Genomic DNA, 24,253 nt, shown 5'->3' on the forward strand with positions numbered 1-24,253 from the left:
GAAAAGAATCAGTAGTGTAAAAACACTCACAAACCTTCCCGTAAGGTCAACCTTGTTAACAGGGATTACGGAAAACAAATTCCATTAATTCTCCCCTCAATGTACTTCTGAAGTGTTTTGTTTTAATCAGATTATTTTTCAATGTGCACACAGCAAGGATCTTAAAGAAAAGAAAGAGAAAAGGCTGGCCCATTGTAATACCCTGCATAATACAGAGCTCTGTTTGAGTCTATAAATACTCTTGTTTCTATACTGTAGAATTTTGAGCTCATTAGGAGATATGAACTGCATATTCTGCCCTAAGAAAACCCCTCAGTATACTCAGGTAGCTGCTGCTGTGTAACACTAGCCAAAATACCTAATCAAGATTTAAGCTGCAGCGCCTAGTTGTGCATTCAACTTTGTACATACACATAAGGAAATGGGAGGTAATGCTACAAATGGCTCAAAAGGTGCAACCACCTTTGCTGATTCCAAAGCACATTAGCAAAGATCATTTATCTCTTCTCTTGGAAAGTATAATGCATTCAATGCCCCTCTACACATTGAACTCCTGCTGGTTAAAAATGCTGCTATGCTTTAATTCAATGAAAATACACAGTTAAAAGTTCCTGTGGTAAGCAGCTACAGCTCTCCTGGCTGAGTCATCCTTCATCACCTCCTTGCATGCTCCATCACCTTCAGGAAGGTCAAATGAGCACAGCTGGATAGTTACCAAAGATTTACACTTGCAAGAACAGTACAAAATAACTAGGAACCTAGACTCAGCAGAAAGAGAGAAAAAAAGTCATCTCCTCTTTAGGATGTACGTTTCCATATTTTTATATCACATCAGAACAAGTACCTTCCAATAATGTATTAAGAAAGAAGACCAATAATAAATCAGATGTGCTTTGTTCTCTCATTTGTCTTCTTCCTGGAGATAATGTTTGGGATTTAGCAGTTTTGTAGATAAAAGAGACATTGCTACAGGTTTCTTAAAGCACCACTGAGACTGGAGAAGTCTAGCTAGAAACAGCTCTCAGTTTTAGTTCAATTCACCTTTAATTTTAGAAGTTTCATTTGCCAGAGAAGTACAGTCTACACCCCAGACCTTTAAGAGGTCTTTCAGCTTTTCTGGGCCCAGGCCACGGAATACCTTCAAAACCACAGACTATATTATAATTAACTGAGAAAGGAGGACAGGATTGATGCTACACAGCAGACAGTCAGCTAAAACTGACTGCTGAGGTCTATGTGTTGAATGCTTTGTGTCCATACCGTTTCACAGCAGCACAAACCAGGCCATCTTCACAACTGGAAAATCATCTCCAACCCAAACAACAATGCCTCTTCAGCCTCAGCAGGAGATTCACAAGTACTCCTAAGCACTCATTAGAAAAATTTAAATGAGCAACTGATACACAGTCTTGAACTGACAAGACACTTCACTCCTTTGCAGAAGTGTTGACATTTCAACATATTTTCCATCCTACAATAAAACTGCCTGGTACAGACAACAGTTTCAGTGCCCAGTATTTAGTAATTGGGCATCATATAAAACTCATGGAACAGGTTCAAAGAACAGGGAATAGAAGAAACTACAAAAAAATTGGTCAATTTGTACATGTCACTCTACATGCATTCTGCTATTGCCAGGGTCAGATCGCTGCCCAAATATTTGTAGGTAAGGGCAAATTTCAAATTATCTAAAAATTTCCTTCATCTCTCATGCATCATATTTGCCTTGGAACTCAGTAGCGTATTTTGCTATTTCCACTGACTACCTCCAGTCTGGATTAGTCCACTTTATCACAGAATGCAACGCATTGATGCGAAGGCGAAGCACCGTGTTTCGCAGTTGGTACAGACTGCGATTGCTTTGCTCCAGTCCCGATTCCTTCGCTTAACTCCCTCATCAGCCTTCAGTCAGTTTCAGGCTTTGTTCCAAATTTGCAAAGATTTTCATGAATCAAACTACACTCAACACAGAAATCTGACATATGAATTGCTAAATTGTTGATGGAAGGAATTATTGGGGAACAAAAATTGCTCTTTTACTGTCAGTGTATCAGACAGCTAGTTTGTTTTCTCCTTGAAATGCCAGGGGAAAAAATGAAAATTCAAAGAAAGAATTTTATATTGGATTTGGTGCAGAAATTTATTCACTTGATCTAGCTACCCTGAGTGATCTGTTTCCAAATATTTAAACTACTTCTCAGAGACCAAGTACAGACAAAACAAGTTCACAGCCCAGGGTTCACTTCAAGTGCAAGATTTTGGACGTTTTTCTTCTATATTAAAGCTCTGTTTCCTCTATTAAAGCTAAGTTACTAAAAATAGCTGTACCCCACTTGTAACGCAACCTCAAAGTCATCGTTATATCTCTCATTTTCATTATATACATTTTGACAGCTTAGATGAAGGTCATTTTGCAGTTAGTTCATCAACAGCCAAATACACTGGCATTACAGTTCAGGTTAGTCATCTTGTTTCCTTTCACTATGAAAGGACACTTAGTATTTGCATGACTAGAACAACAATTTGGAAAAACATTTCCTGCTACTATAAACCAAAAATGTTTCTGTACCTGTACATGAAAAGCTGTTTTAAAAAAAAAAAAAAAAAACTTAGCAACCACATTTAAACCAATAAACGAGCAATTTAGTTTGCTTGGATCATTTGGACTCCCAAATGCTTATCTCATTCATTCTATTTTGTTTTGCTTCAATTAAATAAAAAGGCCAAAAAGATACACTATGTAACTTCAATATGATGCACATATTTAATAGAAATAAATGGAGAAAGACATAGGCCCATGAACAAAGCAGGCACAAGATCCTATTTACAACAGTATTATTCAATATAATCCACACAGCTGCATTTCTTAGACTACAACACTATTCCTGGCTATGCCACATTTTGGAGTAAGCAATTTTGACAAACACAGAAGCCATGGCTAGGAAAGAGCAACAACAGCTGTGTAACTACTTGAATGAATGGGGTCCAATAATATCCAACTCCTAATTTATCTAACAGCTAAACTTCATAATCAGTGGGCTGGTTTTGTTTTTGAAAGGCTTAAAATCTTTTTATTGATTGCCCATTTCTGTTTATCAATTAACAGATTTCTAAAATATTTTTCTTAGGAAGAACACGTGTTCTCTTCTTAACTTAGCTTCAGAGAATGCGCTTCAGAGACCTAGGAACTGGTGCAGAAAGACTACTCAGATAAGTAATGTTTACATATGACTGACAAAAACCACGTTAGTTTAGTGAACAATACTGGCAAAGGTTCTATAAAAATGAGCAATACCAAAACTTCAGCTTTATTTTGCTCTCATTCTCCCTAAGTAAACAAAACTTTCTTGACACCCCAATAAATTTCTTCCCCCCTTAACTCTAAGATGAACTCAAGACTGATACAAAACTCTTCAAGATGCATTTTCCCCATTAATTGATACACAGCTTGTTAAATCCACTACCTGTTGATTCTATGTGACTCTAGTTTCTACGTGTGATTTACATGTGATCTATTTTTCTATAAGTAATTCTGGTTTCTGTCATAGCACTGTCTCTCAGAATTCAATTCACTGAGAAGGATCACGATATCAGTCTTTTAAACTCACTCTTTTTGTTTTTAACTTCTGAGATGAATGAAGTTCCTATTGCATGTCACTCGTAAAAGACATCAGTCCAGATTCGCTTTGAATCCAAGATTTCCAGAACATACTGACTCTTTGTTGTGATCAACCTCAGCAGAATCATCAATATTACCGAGAAGACCACATTAAAAGATGGTTTGAGGTTTAGATATATAAAGTCAACATGCAGGTTGACCTATTTAGCTTCTAAAAGTGAAGATACTATTTATGGACAGAAAGAAGGGAAATCCACTTCTACTCTGCAGACATTATGGTCAGCTTTTACTACACAAACATGTTCCCATCTTTCCACATACTCCTGCAGGAGGGCTCCTCTCAAGCTCCGTTAGAACCCCAAAGGGCCTGAATATCTTCCCCACCACTCCCGCCTTGAAACCAGCCTGCTAAACACTCCAATTCAAAAATAGTATCAAAACCTTCCAGCTCAAATACAGTAATCCTTTTGAAAAATAAGCCCTGGCAATAGTTAAATACAAACAAGGGGCTTACACGCGTTCTCCTGTCTCTACCTACTAGCCACTTCTTGGGCAGAGAATGAACTTAACACTTGCTGTTAAATTGGCAAGTAAGCGCACAGCAAATTACTAGATATTTCAGATAAAACGTGTAGCTAGACCTATGTGCTTGTAACATATTAGTAAGTCCAACTTTCCTTCTGAGAACCTTTTTCAGCAACATATCAGAAATTACGGATTCATAAAGCATTTACAGAACATCTGTATTTCAGTAGCAAGCTTTTACCCACTATTTTCTTTCTGACAAATATATTTCTTTCAAGGTGCTCTATTTCTCGTAAAGTCTGAGATGAAGAACAACTTCCCCAACAAAAATATTTGAGATTACTTACCTTGTGGCTTTGGATTTGAAGCTGAACGTGGGGATTGTTTGACTGGCACACTTCCATTTATTCCCTGAGCCGCTTCATTGTGTACATTCTGCTCAACTAGCCTGGTTGTGGCACTCACTGCACAAGATCTAGACAATATTAAGGACTTTGGACAGATGCTGCTGCCTGAAAAACAAATACATACAAAAAACCAAGAGTTAGAAACAGGATTAAATATCAGGTAGAATTACTAGAAACACATTTATTAAGTGCTAACATTTCTCTACAGAGAAAATTAGAATACTCATCTTTCCTTTAAGAGTGTCTCATCCTAAAAACACGCTTTGCCTTTCACTGAAATTTATTATATTATTTAAACCTTGAAGAGCTGGATATAAAAAAAAGACTTCCACCATGACTAGCCTAAGCTCTTCTATAGAAAGATGACAATCTCTAACAGACTTTTTCCTATCTGAATTGTCAATGTGCTCATTCAACAGAAGAACTATAGAAAAAACAGCATTTTTGTTCACCCATTCTATTTCTGTATTCAAAGTGTTCACAAAATGCTATACATTCAAAAAGTTTATTTTATTACAGAAGGTAGCATCCCTAAAATTAGCTAAATGTATTGCAACTTTTGTAGGAAAGGGCTCCTATTTTAAGTATTAAAAAAAAAAAAAGAGCAAAGCACAAAGCCAGCTGATTCTTCTATTTCATTTCTTCCTAGCACAATGGAATTTATTGTGATTAAGAGGATCAATATGCTGCTATTGGTAAAGCTGGAAGCAAACATAAAGCCAAACATATTCAAACAATGGAAACTGTAATAAAAGCACTTACTAGAATACGATTACACAAGCATAAACCATGCACTTTTGTTTTAGGGTGTGAAAGCAATTGGTTCTGTAAACACAATCAAAAACTTGAAATAATAATATGAAGGACCTTGAGATCTCACTTAGGTCAATATTCATTCATCTCTAATCCAAAAAATCCACAACTTCTTTGTGGGGAGGAGCAAGGGAAAGGAGGAAAACCCATTTATCATTTATTGCAGTGTTGTCATAATTATTTTCGTTTTTAACAAAATTATTAGGGTAGAGTTTGGACACTTCAATTTAGTGTTACTATTTGCCATCATTTTACCTTTGCTTGCTTGTACTAGTAGAAATGCAAACATGAGTGGGGTTTTCTTTGTAAGTTTCCAAAAAAAGCAAATCCAAAACCCACTCAACCATTTCACGCGGTGATCCTCTGATATCTTCTGAACAACGACTAGTCTGCAGAGTCTGGACCCTCTGATCTAATCCATCGTCCTCTTCCATGGCAAAATCCATCATATCAAGCCATTCTTAGCAATAGCCAAGCCTGCTTTTAGAACAGCAGTGGAAAGAGATGCCATAGCTATGGCTCAATGCTGCTCAAAGATTCTTCAACGTTTTGCGGATTCCAACAATATTTTCAAGTATTTATGCTTTATTTCTTAGAAGCTTATTTTTCCTTTTAAACACTGAAGTAGCCCTACACCAAGAAGCTGCCCCTACAAACATGGAGACTTGCAGAGGTCCGTGGCGAGATCAACAACCCATGCTACCAAAGCGCCAGTACTCAGATCACAACACATGCAGGACACCTGCAGCTGCAACATGGCATCTTTCCCTCTTCCATTTCATTCAATTAGCAAGGGATCTCCCAAGAACATAAAGGTGGATGGTCCCAGAATGATGTGGATAATCTAATGAGTCCCACCATGTACAGAAGCTTCTCAGACATTTGTGATCTTAGGCAGAAATTCCTCAGCTCTGTTTCCTTGGGTATCGCTCCATACACAAAAAGTTGTATTGTACTACAGCAGTAGGAGCTCTATCCCACACCATTCCTCAATGCCTAAAAGGGACCTTAAGTCCCATTTCTGTCTCTCCTATGGAGGTGGGAGTACTAAAAGCTGTTTAGACAGATCAAGGTGCTGGAACAGGGGTCATACCAGCAAGTCTTCCTTGTCTCCATCACAGAGCCGACAGGCTGAATTTCCCTCTCCTACAGAATCGCGTATCATACTGTAGCAGTTTACACTCCAATTGGGGAATCCCCAATTCAGAAACAAATTTAAGAAAGAGTAACTCCTGGAGGATCAGTACGATGCACAAGTCAGGTAGACAACCACATGTGGTTTATAAATCTACATCCAGATCACTCATAACTTTGCAATGGGGGTGAAAGTGTGAAGTCCTAGAGCTTTCTGAAAACTATTTTGCCTGCAGATTTGACAGCTAATATGCTTCAAAATCTTCAACTCCTCAACTGCAGCTCAGTAAGGGGCACTGCTGCTGTCAACTGTTCAGGCCAAGGCTGGAAATGTCCATCAAAATGGTACCTTATTTATTAAAAAGATTCCCTAAGAAAACAAGGTACTGCTGGGGTCAGAATAGGAACTGATTTTACACACACAACTTTATCAAGGCACTTACTGCTGTTTAAGGTTATCACTCATGATCACTTTAAGCCGACACAGATGCAGAGCTGCTGTGAGAACAGGGCAGCTCTGTGATCTGCCACTCCTCCTCCCTCCTTGTCACCATCCACTCCAGCTTCAGCTTCTGGCTACTCCTTCCCCTATGCCAACACAAGCGCTTGTTCAACCACACAGTGAGATGAGCAGCAGAAACGATGCAGTTGAAAGCTGGAGTATATTTTAGATCGGTTTGACCTCATGGCCACCCCAGCACTACTGCTGGCACAAGGGGACAGCCAGGAATATGGCTGGAAGGGGACAAGACAGCTCCTCTCAGCAGCAGCCCTTATTTAGATTGGCCTGAAGCAATCATTTAAACACAACCCAAGTCCCTCAAGTAGATATTAAGACTTGGATTCTACTTGGTTTACACATGCACACACACATCCTTAATACAAAGTCCAGCAAAACCAGGAACAGCTAAAACCAAACCTTTAATGAAAACAAACCTTTAATGCAAAAACATTAGGCTGCCTTAAGAATCAATTTTGTTGTCAGCATCCCGTGGCTCCCGCTAGGTTGGCAAATATTAGTTGCATTCAGTGGGCAAAAGCCATTTTATAAAACTTGTTGGCTGTAATACAAAACCGTAACACAAGCAACAGAAAAGATTGCTTCTCTGTAGCAGGATCTTTTGCAACTGCTTACGGAAAACAAAAGCTCCGAGAGGCATTATGACCCAGGACGTGCTCTGGTTTTACACGCGTAACAACTCAGCACGCGGGGGGTACAGGGAAACAGAACATCTTCAAATTTATTATTGTTGTACAAGCCATTACACAAATTATTCATCCTGTTTGGAAGCTATATTTGCTGGAGATAGACACGCTACAGACATTTAACCTGTATTTCAAACTAGTAGTTCTGTTAATCATGTCACATCTTCAAGCTATGTGTTTTGAAGAGTAATATAGCCAAATCAGGATGAACAGCTTTCTTCACAAATAAAGCTGCGATGGAAAAAGGTAATGGAAATCTAGCCACACTATGCCTCCATACAAAATTGAGTAGTCAAATTCTCTGGATAAAAAGCATCCTTTAACATCCCCAGAAATCTGAGCCATGGTTTCTAGCCAGCGAAAGGTATTACCTTCCAGGTGATGTAGACAAGAAAATTGTGGCAGAAATACAGAAATTTTCACCACAGACTTGCATCTAGTGTATTGTATGCAAGTGTATTATAACAAAAGCCCAAAACACATAATTTTCAGCACATTACAAAAATACCAAATACTTGCTCCACAGTCAGCAGCATGCATTTCAGTAGGGCTGCTCAATTCTGTCCATTTATGTAAGCAGTAACACAGTCTACCTTTTAGAAATACAGTTGTTGCCCTGTAAGTACAACTTAAAATCCCATTATATATGCAAAAAGTCAGACACGCTGCAAAAACCTGCAGCTTTTACTGGGCTGAAGTAGATTCCCACTGTGATTATTTCTGACCCGATTAAAGAAACACTTGCCTACTACTGTTATTCCTATGCACTATGGTAACTGAGAAATTTTACTTGAAGTCAGATGCAATGCGCAACAAAATACTACCAGCCAGTTACTGTGTTCACTAGTATATGATTAATACCACCTCTTATAATTGGGGATGATTAAATACACCGAAGAGGAGAGAAAGGTGGGGAAAGATTTAAAAAAAATTAAAATGGGGCAGGCAAGAATGTAAGAGAGAAAGAGGAGGTAATAAATAACTAACAGAAAAGAGAAATAAACGCTGTAAATTTGATAAGCACTTAATTATTTTGCTTATCACCTGCAAGGAAATGAGAAGCTAGAATGCTTGCAAACATACTTGCATCTGCAAGAATGTTTGAAGCTAGGCGATGCATTATCCATTTTTTCAGAGCATTCTAATTAGAAATAAATTGAAGCCATGAACATTTAGACAAACATAACTGGCCAGCTTGAAATGCCAGTAATATGAAAAAAAAAAAAAAAGGCTTATTTATATTCACAAAAGGTTAAACTAATGTTTTAGTATTGGATAGGTCCTCCATCAGCAGTTCCATAAGCTTCAGGAAGACAATCTCAACACCATTAGATCTTCTGTTATATTTATTTTCAGTCCCGCTTATAGTACATAGTGCGTCTATACTGTTCCAGCACTATCTAATGTTTACTGCCATTGTGATCCCACTCCCAGTCCCACATTCTGAAGAAATGCAGCATTTCTAGATGTAACCAAAGTCTATGGGAAAAGGGTTATTCTCTTGTGACAGCCAGGAGGCAAAATTTATGTCTCAAAATTACTTCTCTTAAAATTATATAGCTATGTATACCCAGTGTGTTAAGTCCCAAGAACACCTGCCATAATGGTTGCAGTCTTGATGTTCTACTGATAGATCTTTTAATGTAAGATCAGTGCAAAGCTTCACCCTTCCTACTCATCCCTGGGCATACCTGGAGGTTCAGCTAATAGTCTGTCTACCAAAGCATTGGTTTAGCCACAGTAACCTAGTCATACAATCTCCTAATCAGTTCACAACAGCATTTAGTAGCACTAACACTACAAGAGACTAACTCAACCCATCCACTTACTCACCAAACACTACAGGAGCTGTAGCAAGGCCAGGACAAGAATGAGCAGCTTCCTGGGGACAAACAAGAAGGCAGAAAGCGGCCTCTCACCCAGGCAGTTACAACAACTTTGTTGAGGCCTGAGCAGTAAATCTAGTAAATCAGGTCATGGATTTTGTGCACAATTGTGTCCAAACCTGCCCTCAAAACAAGTTTCTAGTAACCTGGTACCTACCCTTTACAGGTTTGTCCTGTTTGTGAGAGGAACGGACATGTTACTAAGAGGTTTATACTGTTGATGCATACCCAAACACATTTTAAGAATAACTGGACTAAGCCCAAAATATCTGAAAATTAGGAGTATGGAGGAGGAGAGTAGGAAGTCTGGAGGTCCAAGTTTCTCTCATGAAAAAAAAAAATCTACCTTCCTCCAAATTCTATTAAATGCTATCTTCTCAAGTTAGTTACACATTTGTATTTTGATATATCTTCACCTCTCCCATCACGGTGATAGAGTTGTGAATGCTTGGCAGCTGCAGAATAGTACAAAAACGTCATACTGATATTCTGTTCTGTGCAGATGAGCTCTAAAGGTTAAACATCAGGCCAGCCTTTACTGTGGTGAGCCACTGCTGAAATACTGCAAACGGTTGATAACCCAATGCTGTGAAAAGGAAAAAAAAACAAACCAAAACCAAACAACACACCCCACACTTTTGCTGACGTCTGTAAGGCTGTCTCCCTGAAGAAATTAGTTTTATTTCTGCAAGAAGGTGCTGACCAAAAAAATAAAAGGCAAATATCAGAAGGTTTAGAATTACCTTTGAAAAGTGGAATCTTGGCAAAGTGTAGGACACAGTTCAGGTTCTATTAAAGGATTAGTTCAGATACATATGCTGGCAAAATATGAAAATGTAGGGTTTTTTCTTGCAAAGCTATTCTCCAGACACAGGCAAAAATATTCTAAGTTCAACAGAAGAAGGTAGACCACTTTCTGGGAATAATGAAGATGTAAAGCATATAAGGCTATTATTTCTTACTTCGTGGGAACATTCCTAGGACTACCAAACAAATATTATCCTCCCTTTTGTAGCATTTATTGCATGGAGTAAATAAATCTGCAAGTAAATGTGGGAGGTATAAATTGCAGATAGCAAAAAGTGTATTGATACTGCTCTTCTAGTTCAAGGACCCCTGTGAATGCACTCACAACATTTGATGGTGAAGTTAAACAGATGAAACAATACTGAACTTAAAACTGGGAGGTCAAACACTTGCTACACAATACTTGCTAAGAACTAGAAAATATTCAACTTCTGGTAGATACGCTACCTTACATAGTAACACACAGAGCAGAGGTTTCCAAATTGTGGTATGCATAACACTGAGTATGTGAACCACTTACAACAATACACAGAGCAATAATACAGAAGGAGAACAGATACAAACTTCAGCAAGTTTAACTGTGCACAACACACAAAAGATATTCTAAGAGAAACAACTTTGACTTTTGAAATAATTTCATTTCTAATAAACTATGGTGGGTTATGCAGAGTGTCAGTGATAGAACCCAGTTCAAAGTAGATACATACCCATATCTGCTTGGTTTAAGATAAGACATTACTGCACTGGTTTGGTTTGTGGGTATTCACGAGACTCAAGCATTCAGTGTTGCCTGTCCTATGTTTTGTCAAGCTTTATAGTTGTTCTGGTTGGAAGAAACCATGCATCTTTCCCACAATAACTTTCATTTTTAGACTGAAACAGAGCTTATAGTAACTGCTACTGAAGAGCTACAGTTTGCCAAGTTACCAGCTACGGATGCTACCACATTTAAATAGATTACCTGCTTCAAGATTATAAAGCCCGAGCTTTAACAGGAAGCACTGAAATATTAACAAAATAAGATTTAACATCAATAATCTCCTGATCTCAGTCTCAGTATGCTGTACATCATGCAAAGTAAAGGACAGAATGGTGAATTTCACATTCACTACAAATGTCCTGCCAACACTGGCTACAGCAGGCGGACTCAGTGTGCCTTAGTCTGTTGTCCTGTCTGGCTGCGATCTTTGTTCTTTTGGCTCTGATCTAATAGTCATTTCCATGTAGGCAGACCTGCGCATCTGCTGTGAGTCTTAGTAAAATGAATAAGTCAGCAATTAATGGAATTATCTTTCAACATTTGTCTAAATTTTGGATTAGCACAATAATATAACATGCACTGCTGGTGCTGTTCCAATAAAACAAAATGCACTATAACAGGACTTCAAACAGCATTTTCCCAGACTGAGCCCAAAAAACTATTTCCTTAGAAGCAATTACGGTTTCTCCATGCAACATGCACTGATTACAGTACATCCCTCAGAGAGGGCACATTCTGGAATATGGAGATGCAACATGAGGGAAGGGAATGCAAAGCAAGTAAAAAAAAAAAAAAAAAAAAAAGACCTTCAACATGTGGAGTCTTTAAAATCAAAGTTAATTTGATAGAAGTCCAAGTGGTATATACTATGAATGTTAACTAGTCATGTAAAATAAAACAGAAAAAGGAACAGTGAACGGCTTTTAAAAACTATATTAAAAAGGCAGAGTTTTGAGCCTTCTGAGAACAAATCCCCTGCAGCCACCATCTTCTACATCTTTCCCCTGCTGGACCACTGCTTTCATACTGTTGTCTACAGTCTAGAAGTGCCACTGCTCTCTAATCACCCCGTTTTTGGAGGCTATCAGTGGCAAAATAGATGCTGAGGCACCTTAGGCATAGAGGAGCTGAAGGGTTACTGATAACTGCAGGGGTGGAATTACAGAGCACTGCTCATGAGACAGGTTGCAGAGGCTGCAAGTCAGAGAGATAACGTGTGACAGCCTTACTCCCGGCCATTGCTGCTGTGGTTTTCTACTCCTACCTCTTCCCTCGTTGCAGGGAGGAGAGGCAGCAAGCCTTCAGCTCTGGCTACTGACTAGCCGCTGCTTCAGCTGGCAGGACCTCCAGAAACCTGCCGCTGCTGCTCCCCCCGCCACAGGGTAGCAGGACTGCTGGAGGGAGCAGGCAGAACTAGCCAGCTCAGCGGCTGAAGCACGCCAGCGTCTCCCTTGACTGGAAAACGATGATTTAGAATAGGCTGCCAATGTGCAGCTTGCGGTTTGAAAGTAGTAGCTTATGACTGAGGTCCTTCACCAAAAACACAGCATCTATTACACTAAGGTTCTTATGAGTCACCTACACTTGTACACACTGGGACAATAGCTTTGCTGATGGTGGTCATTCATCAACTATTTAATGAATAATGGAGGTTTCTTATATGAACAGAGACAAGCAACATTCAAGCCACGTCTCCAGGAAGACTTATGATTGAAGGGAGAGCTCCGAGTAAGAGAAGTTCTGTTTACAGGAACCAAGGACTGCTCTTTCACATACTTAGTTCCTGTATTACAAAACATTCCCTCAAACCCTTGTTTTCACTTTGGTCTCTGAACATGTACTAACAAACCCAAAATCTAAAGAGAAAATATGTAATAGTGTTCTTTTACTTGTAGAGACTTTTCACGGCTTGTTTTTCATAAAATAATGTCAGTATCTCTTTCAGCAGTTTTGGACAATATTTTTTCTTTCTTTTTATTAAGCCCATCTACAAGTCTTAAGGGTGACCACAGTTCCTGACCCTACAAGCCATGTACCATGAACTTCATGTAGTTAAGAACCACAAGGTTACCACACACACACAAAAAAAAAAAAAAAAAAACCAACCAACCAACCAAAACATAACACTGAAAAAGAAAACAGGTACAGTAAGTAGCAGCAGCTTCATCACGCCAGGAGAAGGCAGGGTAAGTTGATCCTGTAAGCGAAGTCAGCTACCCTGCTGTTACTGTCTCTTTTCTACACCAGGTAACTTCAAGTAATTCCTCCCTCCTTATCAGCACAGCCTTTTGCCAGTGCCATAACACACGATGGCAACTTTCACCTCAAGAACTGCTTCTCACGTGGCCGTATTTCACTGTCACTGAAGCGCCCTGACTGCGTACTTCAGCCTCTTCCCCTGTCGCCATCATGGGAACATTGGTGAGCACTGTATCTGAGGGTCACTTCCTCCCCTCCCCACCCCACGTGCTCTTCACCGCTTCCTACACGTTTGATGAAGGAAGGGGTTGAGTAAGGTTGTGTGGCTTTCTTGAGTTCCTACTGCATTAATAGCCATTTTGATTATGAACCCTGCCATGAGAAAAGATGAACAGGACACATCTCTGCCAAGTTTTCCCCAAACTATTTTTTCCTTTTAGTTTTCTGTGCAGAGGTGTGCAAGGTGAGCAATGTCCCCTCAACTATTATTTTACTTAACACTGAAATTTTTTCACTGAGTTTTTAATTGACATCAGCATATTTTGCACAGATTGCAGTCATCATTTTCTAAATGTCCTGAGCTCCTGTTTACTAAGTAAGATACCCATTTGTATAAGCAGACTCACTGATCACAGAAGAATCACTTGTCTGAGCAAGGATTGTAGCACCAAGCCCTAAACGTTTCTTTTGCTTTGTCAAGTCTTAAGATGATTTATTTTCTTCCTGTTATCATATGTAAGATAACCAGCATGACACCGTGCTGGGCAGCACAGTCTAACTTCATATTAAGGAGAGCACCTGCACTACTGGGGTCATGCAAGGAAAAAATGCAGCTGATTGTATCCAATACAAACCATTGGAATTATTCAGGATGATATATTAACATATATGTACTATGCAAGTGCAGTGGTAACTCAGACAATGACAAAAAGACCTTCCCTTCTATAACTGATAAGCCATTATGAAATAACAGTGTGTTTAGATTTTTAGACAAATACTAACAGGTTTTCAAAGAAAATTGACAAATTTGATCTAACTACAAATTTCACCATTTTGCTCAGTATATACTGCTTCAGAAGACTTCTCTAACAAGTCAGTCACTAACATTTTCATCTTCAACTCTGCCCAGTTATCTGTGCAGTTATTTCATATTCACCTCAACTTAGAGCTATTTTAGAAAATATCCATATGGTTTGAGAGATGAAATTAGCTACTTCTGTTGATAAAAGGACTGCTAAGAGAAAGCATTTTTAGAAACAGGATGCTAAAAAAACCCAACAAAAAAACCCCACAGACCCAAGGGGGGGCGGGGGGGGGGGGGGGGCAGAATCTAATTACAGAAGGCTGAAACTGTAACTATTTCAGAAGATCTGAGCAGAAGTTGTATAAATATACACATTGATAGCACTCAAGTAATTTAAAGATATAAATATATAATATAATTTATCCAAAATGCAGAACAGCCAAAGATCCAAACAGAAGTCAATTATTCAATACAAGCCAATAAAATTATCACTGATAGATGGAAACTGCTTCCCACATCCCATTGCTGAGGCAGTACGTGTGTCTGGACAGCATCTGATAACCTGAAGCCCGTCCAGCAGCCACGGACACGAGTTGTTCGACTCACTGCCCTCCCTCCTCCTGGCTGCCTGCTCCCACCACTTTCTGTGCAAGTGCTGGCATGGATGCAGTCTGGGAAAGTTAAGCCATCAGAAATGTAACCCCGCCAAAAAAAAGCAGCCAGCTTCATGCATTTGTTCACCTTAGATGCACTGGAGCTTGGGCAAAGATGCAAATTCAGTGACGGGGAAAGGAAGACAAGACTCCCCTTCCAGAAGCAAGTAGCCACTAGATAATGTTAATTCTGTTGAATCACGTCTCAATGGGGTTGGAGCAAACAGTAGGAAAGGAAAGGAAAAAATAAATTAAAAAAACCTATTCTCTAAAAATCCATGGCTTCAGTTTTACAGTAATATGCCCTAACTAAAGAACAGGCTGCGGGGTATTAAATGCACAATAGCATCACAACAGGCTACCAGGCAGTACTCCCTGTTACATGAAGGATTACAAGTAAATATAAAATTAGGAACTTGATAAAGAACAAAGCGGTCACTCGTCTCTTACAGCAGCACAAGCGGTGCAGCTGTGCGGCACTCCGGCTGCTCAGTGGCAAATGCCTTTCCTCCCCCAAACCAGGGGCAGGCAGCGTGCTGTCAGGCTCCCCAAGCACTTCAGTCTCCCTGCCAAGTAATTAACAACCATCATCTACGAAACACAGAAAAACAAGCAGCTCCCTGGGAATGCTCACTGCACCAAAACAGAAATATAAAGAACCCAAAGCTGGACACTTCACAAGAATTCAAGTGCTTCCTGCTTTTGACCTGGTTGGAAAAAAAAGTAAGAATAGCCACAAAAAGCCTGGTTTAAGTACATTTAGGGACTTCCTGTAAAGTTACTGAAGAAGGACGTTCCTTGTCCAGTCCCTTTAGAGCCTACCATAATTATGCCAGCTTTTGCATTGCCTCTTGTCCATAAGGAACAAGAGAGAGATCACTATTTCACACTAACTCATTGGTTCATAATCATCCTTATGGAAGGAAGTCAAATACCAGTTGCCTGGAACCCAAATGGGGAAAAAATTCCGTAGCCCTAAATTGCCAGGGATAACTACTGTTCTCCCTGTCCACAGAATTCACTCCAGATTAACAGACTTGCACATCAGTACAGTTGCCTCTTAAACATTATACAGATTGAAACAGCTTTACATTTTATGCTCTGAACTGGCAGAGACACAAATTCAGAACAATTCTATCGTTTACCCCTCTCTCCTCTCTTTTCCAGACCCCCATTTAAAATATACTTTTTTTAAAAGAAAAAGAAAAAAATAAAGAACATAACTGTATGATGATTAATCATAAAATGTCATTTCAAAAAACTTTTTAAGTTGGAGAATTAAAATAATTTTTGATGCAGACTTGGATGAGTATTTACCATATTGTTCCAAAAAGCTTAATAGTCATATGAATATTTATCGTTGAGTGCGCAAATGGATAGGAAATGCTTTAAAAAAAAGTCATGCAATGTAAAAATACATTAAACCCAACAACATTTCAGGAAGAGAAATAATTTTGTAATAGCTCAAGTTTTCTCCAGCACATCTGAAGGATGTGTAACCTTTCACTTTGCAAACACTTTGAAAATAAAAACGTTTCAAGGCCCCAGGACAGACCAAAAAAGGCTGCTCAAACCCAAACCACAGCTACTCCAGACAGAGTGAGACAGCCCCCCACCAAGAAAAGAAGGTTTTATCCCCTCCATCTCTCCACATCCCCATAGCTCCCACTGCTTATTTCTTACCAGCTCCGACACTTGTTGGGTTTCTCTCTAGGCCAACATAACCCCTGCAGTCAGCAGGCAAGCGGACGCTGGTTTTATCACAGGAATTTTGTGCTGTGTGAGCGAGCTGAATTGGCTTGTGGATGAAACCAAAAGTCTAGGAAAGTCCCAGGGAGGGACTGGGCAGCCTTTTGGCAGCAACTGCCCACTGGACCACTTGAGCTGTTCATAGAACTGCAGCCTAACAAAATGTTGCTGACTCCTATACAATATTTACTGTTTTCCTTAGAGCCTCAGTATTTGGCATCAGAAGAAAGAGTATCAAAATACTCATTTTAAAAAGCTGATGGCTTGCATGTTGGGGAAGAAGGTTTTCCAAAATACAGAGCAAATAAAATCTATGAAATTACTCTTAAAATACAACATTTGTTTAAGGCTAAGCATTTAATTTCTTTTATAATACAAGATTTGGCAACACTCCAATCCCCCTACAGCTTACATCAGCTAACCCAGTTGTTGCCCCTCCTTCTTTTTCTTTCTTTTTTTTTTTTGTGACAGGTCATGGTTGTAAGGGCTTTTTCACAAGCAAGCAAGAGCAGTCACAATGTGTTAAATATTTTAAGGCAATCTAAAGGAAAGATTGTGTTTCCTAACTACCTACCCTTCCCAAGGTCAAGCATTGCCTGCCAAACTGTAAGGAACACACAGGCACTAAATTTCCAAACTCTTAAAGGAATTTAATCCTTTTGTTTTATAATAATTATAAACCCAGGGCAGGGTGAGGAGAGATGGGGAAGAGAAGCATTCCATAACTATTTTGAATTTTTAGTAAAGACTCAACAAATTCACTGGGATTACAAGCATTGACATAAACCATTAGACTGTCTGTCTGTGTTTATATAGCACCTACCACGTAAAAGACTAGCATAAAACTTGGGGTGCTGCAGTCACAAAGCAAAGTGTAGTGATGGTACTGATGAAAACACTTAACTCTCTGATGACTTCTGGGTCATAGTATCATTGAACTTTTCAAAATGATATTGCTTGAAATCAGTTTTTCAGTGATGCGTTCACCCTATAGTGAATACTACTACTACTAAAAAAAAAAGTCTATAAAATTCCAGTCTTCATAAACATCAAAGCTCCAGAAAAGGTACACTCTATGTTTTCCATATTTGTTATGGGCCTTTAGTACTTGGAAAAACTGCTTTGCTTAGGCACCTGGACACACTCTCAATTGCACATTGTGACAGCAATGAATAAACTGCCATGTGAATTTATACCTTCCCATAGGCGCTGTCCCTTCAGCTGTGCTGTTCCCCTCTCACCCAGTACCAGTAGTCAGTACTGGAAGGATTTCTTTCCATTTTGGATTGGAGGTAGCCAGTGCTTGAGCAAGCGACCCACTGCCTCTCTGAGATACTATTTAGGAGTGTCCAGGGATATTTGTCCACTCGATTTCAAACCCACACAGACTGAAACTACTTGCTGTCACCTTTTCTACACGTACTGTTTATATCCGTAGGTCTCCTACACCATTCTGAGAAAGTGATGTTAGGAGGTATCTATATGCTATTCCACAGGCTGGTAGAAGCTCACCCCTTCATACCCTTCAAGCCAGGTATTTGCACCATAGTCCGCTCCTGTATTAACTGCTTTCATACAACTTCTAACTGGAGTCTGGGAAATACACTGTCTGGAAAATACCATGATAGTACACCCTATGTCACCTTAAAGCACATACAAATATATTTGTACTTCACATATTTGATCTCTCAAAAAAATCAAAGACCACAGCTTCACCAATATATTTGACATTCAGACTGCCACTGTTACATGTAAGTATACTGTAGGCCTATGCAAACTGAAATAACCCAAAGCAAGCCAAAGGGCAAGAGGGAAGACGAGTGGTAATACCAAAAATAGTAGTTATGGCACCACACTGAGCTTCCTGAAAATCCGTAAGGGTTTAATGTTAAATTTACAGGAAAAGAATATGCTTTACAGATCCTAGAAAATAGCTCTTAAGAACTAGATCAGTGGGGGAAGGGAAAAAAAAAAAAAAAGGTCTCCTACATCCACACGTAGATTCTTCTCAAGATACAGAAAAAGGATACATAAAGAGTGGGAGGAAAGGTGTGATTCCCATTCTTTTGGTTGATTATCAAAAGCTAGAGGGAGAAGGGCAATTTCAAACTTGATCATAAAACAGATAAGCAGCCAACAGAATGATTTTAAAACAAGTATTCATTGTACCCAAGAAAAATCAGATGCCCACAAGTACTGAAATCAGGAGAGATGGAGAAGAGCTATTTGCATGCATCTACTCCAAGCTTCTCTAGCAAATCTCCCAAATTCACTCAGCCAGTGACTCCCTTCCCTCTATTTAGTCTCAGAGGGCTTTCCAGAGGGACACCAGCATTCTGAACCCAAACTTTCCACAGATCTGTTTCATCTATCTCTCTGTGGAAAACTTAATTCAGAATATTTACTTTCTTATATTAAGCTGTTAGGGTGGGGTAAGCCTTTTAATTTAACTTACCCCAAGCTGAACTCTTCTCAGAACTGAAAAATGCTCACTCATAAGTAAAGCAGTATTTTCAATAGTATTCTTAAAAATTCAGTTACAAGCATATTTGCAATGGAAAAAATCCAAAACTTTCACTGCATGGTGCAATAAATGAAAACATTCTTTAATTCTGGAAGCCAGTTCTGTACATTAAATGTAGTGTAAACATCAATTAAATGGATTATTGCAACACTGTACATGAAAAGCTGAGCATAAGTCAGAAGTGTACACCTACTTCCTAAAACAATGAGAGATATAATCCTTAGAGCCAATGCTGACTTATAGAAGTGTCCTATAGAAACCTTGGAGCTATAAACAGAGCTCGATGAATCTGGCAAATAAGCCAGGAACAGAAACCACTTATAAAAATCACAAAACTTATTTGCTTTTAAAGAAACTCTCAAGCTGGTGAAAGCAGCAGCAAAACAAGCCGAAAGTAACACAGTTCTCAGTGTGGCAGATGTATTAGGCAAGCGGTTCAAAGACTGCAAGCTCATTTACTGAGAAGAGGAGGAAAAAGCCACCAGAGCATTCCAGATGTATTGCATCACAAGGCAGCTGGATGTTCACCGGTTTATTTGCTTCAAACAAGAAAGTTTAACTCCTGGTGTCTCTGGACACAAATACACCCCAAGTCTTGAAGAGATTAAGGTTTAACACAGAAGCATCCCGTTCAGTCTTACCTGGTTCAGAAGACATTGTTTATAAGTATATTCCAGTACCACCGCAGGAGGAATTGATTTCACAACAGTAATAACCCTATGACAGGCTCACATATATGTTATTTACAAGACCTATAAGCTGCCACAAAGGACTTCTCACCAGATGTTCAGTATATGCCGACAGTTTACATGCTGGGTCTTTCAGTTACGCTATGCTCCTCCCTCTTTGCAGGCAAGCCTGTTTTGAGAGGAAAAACGTAAGCATGCAAACCAGTCCGCTTATAGAAGAGAGTGAAGTCTGTTCACTATTAAAGAGGAAAAACAAAGAAATCAGCTTATGTAACCTGCAAACTGCTGGAGAAAGGAGGAGGAGGAGAAGGAGGAGGAGGAGGGACTACTGTAAGTTGTTTTGTCTCATGCCTCAGCTACTACGAAAGTTTTGTCACTATTAATTGCGTTGCTCTTTGAAATTAAAGCAGTATCAAGGTTAAAGGACAAGTTAGTACATTTCTCTGGTTGGTACTTTGCTCTCCCTTTATACTGCATGACGCTCATTTCTAACAATCTTTTTCATTGCATAATCTGTACTTAAATTTATGCCTAGAATGAAGTAAATACAATATGCAGGATACCAGAGCAATGACCAAAAAAAGTCTACATTAAAGAATTGTCATGAAAACATTAGGTTATTTGGCACAGATTAAAATTCACTAGAATAATTTCAAATCAATTTTTAAATGGCATGAACTACATACTGTGCTCCAGGGTAGAATACAAAGGTATTAGAGTGAATTTTGAACAGTGAAAACACACATTTTTAAAAAGCGAAAGGATTAACTGAAAAGAGGAGTTACTGCAAGTAACTTTATTTTATCGTTCACAGCTCTCACACTATATGATCCCCAGCTGGCACACTTTCATCCCAGCAGGAGAAAGAAACCGGCATTTAAAATCCAGCCCTGTCAGTTCAGATAATATGAATCAGAATATAGCAGCCAGCTTCTCATGCGCTGCAGCTGAGGTCATCTTCAACCATCATGTTGGTCCAAACCACAGCTCCCTACAGCCCCTTCCACCACCGGCCACTCGTAGTCCTCACATTCAAGGCTATGTACAAGCACGCCACTGCAGAGCTGCTCTGAAGGACAAGTACCAAGGGTTACAGGGTATACACTTGCAAAACAATCCATTGTTATGAGTATCTGTTTTTCACTGAGGAGACAGCCCTCTGGAATACGGCAGCTAATTATTTCCTTTCTATTACAGATGTTGAACAGAGGGAGTTTTGCCAAAAAACAGTAAAAACAACTATTTTCCTCCAGTTATTTCAAAACTTCGGTGCATTTTTCTTCTTGAGATGAGCAGATGCAAGTTCCACACATATAGATTTGAAATCTAAATGGAACTCATTTTCAGCACTTTGACCAAGATCTGCATGTGCTGGTTTTGTTTTGAGCATTTATTTTTAAACTGTTGGGTTAAGAAGTTGCAGTTCCCCATGCCTGATACTCCTAGCAAGTAATCCAAGGCTCCTTAAAGACACATACAAATTTTATTCACCCAGGTCATCAACGCATCATTAAAACAAAAAATAACAGTAGCTGAGTTTCAAAACCAGGCTAAGAGAACTCAATGCACAGGTTACATTTCTATTTTGGAGTTCACCTCCAAGAGTTCAAAGCTTGCCCCCTTGCTTGGGCTTCCACATGAAGTACCTCTACAAACAGAACACCTTCTCTCTCTGGAAAAACCTTTGCAGAGAAAACAAATTTTCTGCTCAGTTTCCCGTATTTGAAACAAACCGTTCTCCCCACCAGCCTGGTTTGTCCACCTGCCAGTGAGGCTTTGTCAGCCTTTCTTCAGCCTTATGTACTCTTCCTAACCCAGGAAAAACACTGATAATGCCTGTCATACAAGTATGTGACAGATTTTAAATTCAGATGGGATCAGCAATAGTTTTCAATTTTCACACAAGTAACAGAGTAGGTGGGAAAACTTAAGATAAATGGCTACAAAATAATACAAGAAGCAATTGGTTCAGATAAGCAGCTACATAAATGCTAGTTACTGCACCGCAAGCAAAAAGAAGGGGTCACACAAGGAGAAGTAGGGGCTGGACAGGAAATCAAGTCTCCTTTTTGGGGAAACATATATAACAACTGCTACAAACTTTGTAACGTGACATGTGTGGGAGGGATGACACTTGAGCCACCAGACTCTGCTCTCTGTCCGTCCCTGCCACAGGGAACAAGGCAGAGAACAGGTGAGAGGTCAGAGCTCCGACCAGCCCCAAAAGGTCCACCTTGCACCACGCAGGTGACCCCCTGGCTCGTAACAGCCCACAGAGAGTAACCGCAGCTCCACTACCGCTCAAGGAGAGAGAGGGAATCTTACAAACCTGAAGAGAACTGTGCATTTTATTTTATTTCATTTCCAGAAGGAGCAACATTAAAACAAGTATAAAGACGTCTCCAAAGCCCAACTTCAAAACACATGCTTTAACTCCTCCTTTTTAAAAAAAGGTAAACGATTAATTGTTTTATCTCTGATTAGCTAGCACATAGGGGGACTTGGGAGAGATTAAAACTGATACAATGGGGACATCTCATTAACCTATTCCCGTGGTTTCACACGAGTTTTATACCTAACTTTGCTTCCTCTAGGAGCAGAAACATGCAAAGTACAAAAGGCACAATAAAGCTATACTGGCAAGTATTAGTTGAAAACTTATCAACAAGAGGTACAGCTATGTCTTACCTGTCACCACAACATACCTGTGAACTTTAAAGAAAATTAATTAAAAAAATAAAGTTAGTTTTATTAAATTTATCTAAAAGCAAATGAAAACGCACAGAGAACAACCAGTTAAATAAAAATTCTCATTAGTGGGTAATTAAAATGATACTATTAAGACGAGTAGTTGCTGCCATTTAATATAAGTAAGATAGCTATTCGAACTAAAACCAGCATGTTCTTAGTCCAGACTCTTGCACAGCAGACCAGTTAAGTTTTATGGAACTAAGTTATCTCAAATCAAAATTACTGACTTATCATATGAATTCATCACTTCGCTAATTAAAAGTTTTTATAGATGTCTTGCAGTAAGTATATGGCACTTACTTTGCTCTCCACTGCTGTGCACTTTTCAAACTAAACATCACAAACTTTCTCTCAGTACTTTCCCTATTTTGCAGATAACAGGACTCAAATTATGTACCTGACTCATTTGAATATTCTTAATGTGACGAAGCTGGAGTTGAGAAGGAAGTCACGAGTACGAGTACTGTTAGGAAACCTGGAAAAGTGAACTAAGTATTACAGAGCTACATGGGCAGCATGCCACACTGACACACAACCCCTGAAAACAAATTAGCTCATGTAACAGTGAATCATAGCCCAGCATTCAGTCAGTATGGCTGTCTTCAGCTGGCTCCTGGTTACTACAGACTCACTTCAGGCACGAAGTGTTTGAAGAGATTTGCTGAGGATACTACATCAGGACATGATACGAAGTTTCTGCAAGGCACTGATGGAGAAAGAGTGATTTTTGTCCCACCCAAAGGATCAGTAACCCACATGTTGCCCTAGCACAGAATGCAGCATGAGCACTTCTGAATTTCAATATATCAGTGCTCTGCGTTGAAAGTAACCCCCAACTTTTTTCCCTGTAAGACATCTTTAGACATCTCAATGAGTCCAAGAGAGACTTAAAACCACAACAACTAAAAAGGCACCTTTCACAGGGCTTCCACAAAGTAGGTGTGGTCGACTCATACTTATCTACTCCTCTCCCTTCTCCTGTACACCCCAGTACTTCAAAAGCACAGCAGTTTGGTCCTAGGCAAAAATGAAAGCATGCTTTGTCCTTATCCCAAAATAGCTTCTGAGGTGCTGTTACAAGCCTCTCTCAAAAGCCCAGCAGTAGTCTGCAGAGGGGTTCAACATGGCTCCCAGCTATTCTTAGGGCAATGAGATTAGCTACTGAGACACCACACACCCTTGTCCCAAACTGACCTCCACTTCTGTCAGACCTTCCATATGCTGCCCTTTTCTTGATTCTTGGAATAATCTAAAACCAGTAACAAGTGATTTTATGAGGAAGGCTGGATATAAACATACCTTAAAAAAAAAAAAATCCAAAGCACACGACTTCCTAAGTACTATTCACTGTAGTTTTGAACAGATACTTCTATAACAAGGCAAAAAAAAAGACGTCTGAAAATTCACTCGGCATGCAGGCACACAAAACAAAGGACACCTTTGGAACTGCAGATGTGCAGAAACGTACACTGGCCTAGGTCAAAATTTGGGAGAAAGATGCACTGCC

The 24,253-nt window shown here is 39.4% G+C and overlaps 2 protein-coding genes across 3 annotated transcripts in view; both read right to left on the reverse strand.

Annotated features, from left to right (window-relative positions):
• Positions 1-24,253, reverse strand: part of FGD4 (FYVE, RhoGEF and PH domain containing 4) — a 116,996-nt gene that overhangs the window by 38,886 nt on the left and 53,857 nt on the right. Inside the window, exons 1-2 of one of the 2 annotated variants that reach the window (XM_075503826.1) lie at positions 19,948-20,248; positions 4,492-4,656 (exon numbers count right to left, since the gene is read on the reverse strand). In XM_075503826.1, the coding sequence (XP_075359941.1) occupies positions 4,492-4,656; positions 19,948-19,963 (181 nt within the window). In that variant the 5' untranslated portion in view covers positions 19,964-20,248. Of the gene's footprint in view, positions 1-4,491; positions 4,657-19,947; positions 20,249-24,253 lie in introns of those variants that run through there. The other variant, XM_075503818.1, reaches the window with a different exon arrangement.
• Positions 4,534-24,253, reverse strand: part of BICD1 (BICD cargo adaptor 1) — a 278,157-nt gene continuing 258,437 nt past the window's right edge. The window contains exon 8 of the mRNA XM_075503786.1: positions 4,534-4,656. Within this exon, the coding sequence (XP_075359901.1) occupies positions 4,630-4,656 (27 nt within the window). The 3' untranslated portion in view covers positions 4,534-4,629. The remainder of the gene's footprint in view (positions 4,657-24,253) is intronic.

Source organism: Mycteria americana, chromosome 1, assembly GCF_035582795.1.
Source record: "Mycteria americana isolate JAX WOST 10 ecotype Jacksonville Zoo and Gardens chromosome 1, USCA_MyAme_1.0, whole genome shotgun sequence".
Taxonomy (NCBI): Eukaryota; Metazoa; Chordata; class Aves; order Ciconiiformes; family Ciconiidae; genus Mycteria; species Mycteria americana.